The sequence below is a fragment of the Gavialis gangeticus genome, unplaced genomic scaffold (genome assembly GCF_001723915.1).
Source record: "Gavialis gangeticus isolate Ggan-Ray unplaced genomic scaffold, GavGan_comp1, whole genome shotgun sequence".
NCBI classification, from domain to species: Eukaryota; Metazoa; Chordata; order Crocodylia; family Gavialidae; genus Gavialis; species Gavialis gangeticus.
The window spans coordinates 54,341,539-54,349,989 of record NW_017729022.1 but is presented as its reverse complement, the minus strand read 5'-3'; the positions used below and the strand labels follow the sequence as shown (position 1 = coordinate 54,349,989).

General features: G+C 43.5%; 1 protein-coding gene across 3 annotated transcripts in view; it reads left to right on the top strand.

The window, feature by feature from the left end:
* Window positions 1-8,451, top strand: part of NR1H4 (nuclear receptor subfamily 1 group H member 4) — a 91,842-nt gene that overhangs the window by 32,662 nt on the left and 50,729 nt on the right. For all 3 annotated transcript variants that reach the window (XM_019514996.1, XM_019514997.1, XM_019514998.1), the window contains one exon: window positions 5,573-5,935. In XM_019514996.1, coding sequence (XP_019370541.1) covers window positions 5,573-5,935 — 363 coding nt within the window. The remainder of the gene's footprint in view (window positions 1-5,572; window positions 5,936-8,451) is intronic.

Here is an 8,451-nt window from a genome sequence, read left to right as displayed (position 1 = left end):
ACTGAAGTTTTGTAGAATTTTTAAAAAATTCAGTTGGGAGATTTGATGAAACATCAGATTAGAGGGACAGCTTTGGTTTTGACAAAACGACATTTTCGGGGGGGAAAAAATCACTGGAAAATTCCGAGCTCTATTTATTTATATAAGAAGGCCCACCAGTTTGCTATAAATTATTTTTAATCTGATTTTTTTCAGGCAGTACAGACCGATTTGGCAATCTGATTTCTTTTTAACTTATACCAATTCCTGAGCCCTTAAACTAAAATAAACTAAGCACAGGATTTTGCACCAATTTAACTAAAATGGCTTAATATAATACCTCAGGTCAAATGCATCAAGTTTCTTGTCTAGGCAAGGTTTATTGTAAGTGTGTTTGAAAATCAAAGTCAGCCCTTCATCACCCTGTTGTCTGAGTGCCTCTCCAGTTACTAAAGTGTAGGCATGACTTTTCTTCTCTCCCTACTTCTGCCCCCCTTCCCCTGCAATCTCTTTATTTCCCTGTCAAAAATCAGTTTTAGTTTATTTTGATTTTTTTAAATATGAAGTTATTGTGGGATGGCTAAGCCAAAGAAGTGAGATGTGTGAATTTATTCAGGATTAGCCAAATACAGTAAGGTCCGTGTGTATTATGTTTCTTTTGGAAAGAAGTGTACATATCAGGTTACTATTTTTGTGAGTATCTACAATGCATATTTATCTACATGAGTCTAACTAAACGGTCCCAGCTGTCCCCCTGAAAAATCTCAAATGGATCTGGTTTTATTTTTGGAAAGGATGCTACTGTCTTTTGCTGCTATTTTTGAACCCTGAGCAGATCGGAAAAGTGGAACAAAGTTTTATGGAAATTCTTATGAATGATGATGTGTTTTTTTTTTAATTATGGGATTGTCCTACTCCTCTTTTTATAACATATTCTCAGCCAAATGACAGGTTAGGTTCCTATGATTAATAGATTTTGCTCAAAACAGACACTACACGAAGAAATGTTGAGCAATCTAAACAAGTAACAGTTATAACAAATTTAACATATAATTGACACAGGTGGGACACCTATTCATTAGCAATAAGGCTACAAAGGCTACAAAGCAGGGGAAATGATCCTGAAAGGAAACCAGCATGGGTTTGTCACAGGTAGATCCTGCCTAATAAACCTTATAGCTTTTTATGACCAGGTCACACACTGCCTTGACACAGGAGCAGAGGCTGATGTCATCTACCTGGATTTTAGGAAGTCCTTTGACACAGTTTCGCATCCTATTCTCATAGGGAAGCTAGCAGGCTGTGGAGTGGACACCAACAGAGTCAGGTGGGTGGCCAACTGGCTTAGGGACTGCACCCAGAGAGTGGTGATGGACAGGTCATTCTTGGCCTGAAAGAAGGTGGGCAGTGGGGTCCTGCAGGGTTCGGTCCTTGGACCGGTGTTATTTAATATCTTCATCAGCGATTTGGATGAGGGTGTGGAGAGCACCCTCTCCAAGTTCACAGATGATCCCAAGTTATGGGGCAAAGTTAACACATCGGTGGGCAGGGAGCAGATACAGGCCGACCTGGACAGGTTGGATCAATGGGCGGAACGAAATAGGATGCAATTCAACAAAGATAAATGTAAGGTACTCCACCTACGAAGGAGGAATCCCCAGCACACCTATAGGTTGGGGGAGGACCTCCTCAGCAGCTCAGTGGCTGAGAGGGATCTTGGAGTCATAGTTGACTCCAAGATGAACATAAGCCAGCAATGTAACAAGGCCATCAACAAGGCAAATCGCACCTTGTCATGTATTAGCAGATGCATGACCAACAGATCCAGGGAGATGATGTTCCCCCTCTATGTGGCATTAGTCAGGCTGCAGTTGGAGTACTCTGTCCAGTTTTGGGTGCTGCACTTCAGGAGGGACATGGAGAATCTAGAGAGGGTTCAGAGGGACACTCGCATAATTAGTGGCCTCTGGGAAAGACCCTACAAGGGGAGGTTGAGAGATCTGAATCTCTTCAGCCTTCACAAGAGATGTCTGAGGGGAGACCTTTTAGCCACCTGTAAGTTTATCAAGGGAGGACAACAGGGAATTGGAGATGCGCTATTTACCAGAGCGCCCCTAGGAGGAACTAGGAATAATGGGTGCAAACTAGTGGAGAGTAGATTTAGGTTAGACATTAGGAAGACATTTTTTACAATAAGGGTGGCTAGAATCTGGAATGGGCTTCCAAGAGAGGTAGTACTATCACCTAACTTGGAGGTCTTCAAGAGGAGGCTTGATAGTCACCTGGCTGGGGTCATCTGACCTTGGTCCTCTTTCCTGCCAGGGGCAGGGGGTCGGGCACAATGATCCTTTGTGGTCCCTTCAAACTCAACAATCTATGAATTACCAAGGCCTTTATTTCACACTAGATCTTTCTTGCTGACAGAAATTAAATCCTTGCAAACTCCAAATCTTAAATGTTTTTCCTTTATGGTTGATGACAGATACCAGTAAGCATCTGAGGGCTGAGGCACTAGATTAGGGTCAGTTAAATTCCACACTTCCCATGTTCTTTGTGTAGATGTGATATCTCTTATTAGACCAACTGAGTAGTTGGAAAAAAGGTCTTAGCAAGCTTTTGGGTGCAATCACCCTTCTTCAGGCTTCGGGAGTCTCTGATGTTCTGAGACTCCAAGGAATGAAAGAAGCTAAAAGTGTGACAGGATGTCAGTGAGAATGTAGATAGGTAGAAATTAAGAAAACAAAAGGTAGAGCAGGGAAGGCGGGGAAGTGTTGGGGAAGAAAGCCAAAGGTAAGGGAGGCTCTATAGTAGTACTAATTCAAGGTAGAAAAGAGGCTGTCTGTGAAAAAGGAAGTAGCTGTAAATTAGGAAGACAAAGTGCACTAGTGTAATAGATATATAACTATTAGTAATAAAACCATTGTTCTCATTCACCTTTATAGACCTATTTCTGTCTGTATGTCTCTAGGGCAGGCTCACTACACCTGCTAAGGATGAGTGGGTGCTACACTGTCTATGTCATCTAAGCAATAGAACAGGGACTCTGTTTCCTGCCCCCCACTTCCCCCCCAACAAGCATCTTGACATTGGCAGAGGCTGCTGTGCCCAGAGCTGGGGCAAGGGGAGGAAATGGAGGTCCTCTGCCTCTTGGGCCCAGCCGGCTCCTCCCAACACCCCAGCAGGGGTAGCCAGGCTGGGCCTGCATGGTGAGGGAGCTCTGTTCCTTCCTTCACCTGAGGCTCTTGACAGTAGCAGCCATGGCTGCCTTGTCCAGAGCTGGGGTGGGGAGGGGAGGGAAATGGAGCTCTGTTGCCCCATGGGCCCAGGTTGGCTACCTCTGCTGGGGTTTTGCAGGGAGCCAGACTGGGCCTGTGAGGTGTGGGGACTCTGCCCCCACTCCTCCAGCTCTGGGCATGGCAACCTCTGCCACTATCAAGGGGTGGTGGGGAAATACCTTGTGGGCTTGGCTCAGCTTCCCCCAGGATCTCAGCAGGGGTTGCAGGGCTGGGCCAGCAGGTAGGGTTCTGTCCTTCCCCCTACCCCTTTCCCCCCAGTGGTTAGCTGGCAGGGGGTGGGGGGCAGGGCTGGGGAAAGGGGCAGTCTGGCAGCCTCCTGGAAGGCTGCTGGAGCACCTCCACCTGCTGGCCACGGTTGGTGTAGGCAGGCTCTAAGCCCCCACCACAGACAAACACTTGTTGGGTTCAATGGTATTCTAACTTGAAGCAGAAAGGGATCTCAGTGTCATAGTGGACTCCAAGATGAACATGAGTCATCAGTGTGATGAAATCATCAGCAAATCTAACTACACTTTATCATGCATCAGCAGATGCATGACAAATAGAACCAAGGAGGTGATACTTCCCCTCTATGCAGCATTGGTCAGACTGCAGTTGGAGTACTGTGTCCAGTTTTGGGCACCACACTTCAAGAAGGATGTTGATAGAGGGTCCAGAGGAGGGCCACTCATATGGTTAGGGGCTTACAGGACAAGCCCTATGAGGAGAGACTAAAGGACCTGGACCTCTTCAGCCTCCGAAAGAGAAGGCTGAGAGGTGATTTTGTGGCTGCCTACAAATTAATTAGGGGGACACAGCAAGGGATCGGAGATGCTCTCTTCACCAGGGCGCCTCTTGGGGTAACAAGGAGCAATGGTCACAAACTGACAGAGAGCAGATTTAGGCTAGATATCAGGAAAAACTTCTTCATGGTAAGGGTGGCCAAAATTTGGAATAGGTTCCAAGGGAGGTGGTGCTCTCCCCTACTGTGGGAGCCTTTAAGAGAAGGCTGGATAGGCATCTGGCTGGGGTCATCTGACCCCAGCACTCTTTCCTGCCTAGACAGAGGGTCAGACTCAATGATTTGTTGAGGTCCCTTTCAACTCCAGCATCTATGAATCTATGAACTCAAGGTGCTTTACACAAGGTACCGTGAGTTAGTGCCTCCCCAACAGGCTGCCTGCACTTGTGTAAGCTCTCATAGTTAAATAATGCCACACACAGCTGTTGTTTTAAAGATGAATACTTCAGTCCATATTTACAGTCCTCTTCAATGGACATTTCACCCCTGGACTGCAAAATCTAATCCTTAATTTACACCTTCTATAATCCCACCATCTCCCAGCCATATACCTAGAAACGGGATGTCCATCTGGCGGCCCACAGGCCACATGTGGCCCCCAAGAGATTAACCTGCAGTCCCCAGGCTTCCAGCCTAGGCAGCACTTTCCTCACTGTGGCAGCTGTTGCTGCCAAGTCCTTGGGCTCCCCCTCATTCTTACAACTTTTGCTTCTTGTCCCATGCTTGAGTGTAGTGGTATGGTCTACAGGGTCAAGGAAGCCCACAGATAGGAAGCTCAGGAGTACCTGGAAACCCCTGGTAATGCCAACATGGTGCAGCGAGGGGGCACAAGACCATAATGGCACAGTGTATGGAGTGCAGGGGTGCTGCCACAGTGCAGTGGGGAGCACCTGATACATGTAACAGTGTGGACTATTGTGCAGCATGTGTCTTGAGGAGCATGTGGCCCATGCAGTATGTGGTTGAGGGAACTATGGACCCTATCAATTAAGAAGTTGGATATCCCTGTTCTAGAATATTCATAGTGATTCTATACATCTTGTGGCCTCCTTCTCCCATGCAAGATTTTTCCTGAATGCTCATTTCATTTGGTTGGCTTTCCAGTTCTTACTAAACCCTACTCTTGCCTTTCCCCCCATCTTTTTTTCTTGTGCTGTAATAGGTTTTTGTGCTTCAATTTGTATATCTTTGCTAGGTCATTGGGTTTAATATAGATTGAAAGTTTTGTGCACTTGATATAAATGATAACTTTTCAGGACCAAGTAAGCAGGTGTAAAAAATCTCTCACTGAATATAGCAAAGTTGCTGAGAATGCTAATTTAGTACCTCTTGAAGGCTCAGATCATGTATTTCCTATGTATCTGTGTAGGACTTAACCTGTTGACACTCTGATTGGGCTAGGATTGGGAAACAACACTTTCACAGTCCATGAGATTGCTATTTGTAGAAAAGGAAGCTTTTCCAGTGCCTATGGTTTAATACTAATAATTGAGACTATTCCTGCATTTTTATCTAGGTGTTCTGACAGAGCCAATGAGTTCTCCAGTGCAAGAGGCAGATATGTCATCTTACACACAGTACAGCACTATGTCATTCCCTCCAGTTCAACCTCAGATTTCATCGCCACCTTATTACTCCAACCTAGGCTTCTATCCCCAACAGCCTGAAGAATGGTATTCCCCTGGAATGTATGAACTCAGGAGAATGCCCTCTGAGAACTTTTTCACAAGAGAGACAGAGCTTGTAGAGATACCTGCGGCCAAGAAGTCTAGACTTGGTACCTCCACAGGAAGAGTGAAAGGAGAAGAGCTCTGTGTTGTCTGTGGTGACAAAGCTTCTGGCTACCACTATAATGCTCTTACTTGTGAGGGATGCAAAGGTAGGACAAAATGTAAATCACTCCATTATAGAGTAAGATTTGAGGGGGGAGAGGAATGGAATACTTTGGAAGTTTTATTTTCTCTTTGTCAGAAATCTCACGCAACCCAATCTTGACTTAAAGAGGCCAGGTGATGATAAATTTACTGCTTCCTTGGTAAGGTGCTCTGCTGGTAATTGCGGTCACTATCAAATGATTATTATCAACCAATTTTTAGAGTACTTGTAACTGCAAACTATGAAAACTCCATGGGACAAAACCCATACCCATTTGGACCTAAGTCATACTAGCTGAGGCAGGTACAGATCCACATATAAGAAATGTTCCCTTGATCAAAGACAGTAAAAGGTGAATTATTTCAAATTAATGTACTATGTTTCTATAAATAAACCTTATATGAGATTAAATATATGCTAAGGAAAGTGATTTTGCTTGAGCTGGAAAGGATAGTCTAGGGCAGCAGTTCTGAACCTTCTTCAGTTGACGTACCCCTTGGTCTCAGAGTGAGACTTCATGTACCCCCTTTCAATGGGAAATTAATTTTTATGTCAAACTACGTGTAATCCCATGCACATGCGCATTTTATGGCAGTTTCAAATTGTCAAGACTTTTTTTAGGCCCTTTGACCTGTGTTAGACAGTGTATGAAATATATCTCACATACCCCCGATGAGGTTTCACATACACCCTGGGAGTACATGTACCCCCTGTTCAGAACCGCTGGTCTAAGGTATGTCTACACTGATAGCTAGGGTCAGGCTTATATCTGTTCCTGCCAACCATCAGTAAACCTCTTGGATTAATAACCCCTGGCAGCTCAGCCCAACCTCGGGAGCAATCCTGAACTCCCAGGTATGAAATCTTTTCCACTCCTGCTTGTCTGCTCATTTGCCATTTTCTTGAGTGAGTTCAGATTTTACCCCAGTAAGGAAGCTGTGAGCCCAAGAAGTCCACCAACAAAAATCCCACAATTCCATATTCCTCATTTGTGTCCTTCTGCACCTCACTTCTTTTCTCTACTGTCCATATATAGAGAAAAGCCTGGAAGTAAAGAGAAGTTGTCCACAGACTAATTTATTAAATCAGAAGTATGCCAAGGAGGACTTTGCTGTGTACTACAAGGACTGATATTGATGTGGAAGGGTGGCTCCGATGGTTCTAGCTTGTTGACGGCAATCTCAAGATTAATCTTAAATGTCAGCAAAGGCATATCCTTAGTGGTTTTAGCATTCTCCCTGCCTGGTGCCCTTCACCCTAGAGTTAGCTACATTTCAGTGATGCTGCAGGTGTGGTTTTTAGGGCTTTGGGTTCCTTCAGAATGAAAAGTTCTTTATAAAAGCAAGGTATCACTATCCTTATGGATCTCCTGTTCAAATAAATGTCATGAAACACCACCATGCATGACAGAGCTGATTAAGTACGTTTATGATATATGAATATAGGTGAGTACAATTATATTCCAAGACTAAAAACAGATATCAGACTGATTTGCTTGTAAGGACAGTAGCTTTTCCAGTTTCTCTTTAATTTTTTAGAAAAAAAATATTTTTAGTGGCTCACAAAGAATTATACTCTGGAGCTGCATGCTCCAGCATACATTTATAGTTTTGATTCTATAGTGCTGCCCCTGTATGGATAAATATGAATATTCTCTCTTTGCAAGAAATTAATGTTTCTACTTAACCCCTTTCAAAAATTACATACAATATTAAATGGAACACAGACTTTTTAGACACAGTACTCCATGTACTTATTCTACAGTCTTTTAAAAATATATATATTTTTAAATATGTATATTTAATCCCCAATTCTGCCGTTATAAAATATTTCTCATTCAACAGTGATGTTTTAATGATTCTCATAGAAAAAGACAGCTTACAAGTGTTGCTATAATACCTGGAACATTGTAATATTCTGTAAGCCTATTGCATTCATAGTCACTCTCGATATACCTAGTGCAATTAAGGATTATAAAACCCTTTGTGGAGTAGCTTTGGATATGTTTTGGGTTCTAACTGAAACTTAGTACACTTCTTGTGAATATACCAGAGGAAACTATAGGATGTTCTATAAATAAACCTTAGATTCATTAAAGATGTAGAATAACTGGGAGCATCTACATGTCGCCCTATGATGATATAATGATGAGTTACATCGCTGCATGGCATGCCACGGTGATGTAGCAATTATGTGGGTCTACACATGATTGGCAGTTATGTTGCATAGTGGCATGCGCCCCCATTTTACAGCATCACTACAGTGAAATCTAACCTTGCGCCACATACATGGCACAGTATGGGCAGTTACTGTGCCATGCTTTAGTACTTCCATTTGGAAGTACTAAAGCATGGCGCCAAAGCAATGTCACCATTCGGCAATGCGTAGATGCACCCAGAGTTGAATGTAAGTGGATTAAGTACTGTACAAAGTGTTCATACTGTTTTTTATTATCCGCAAACTATCCCTGAGATGATGGTTGTCAAACTGTGACTATATCTTATGAAAGTGATCCAGTGT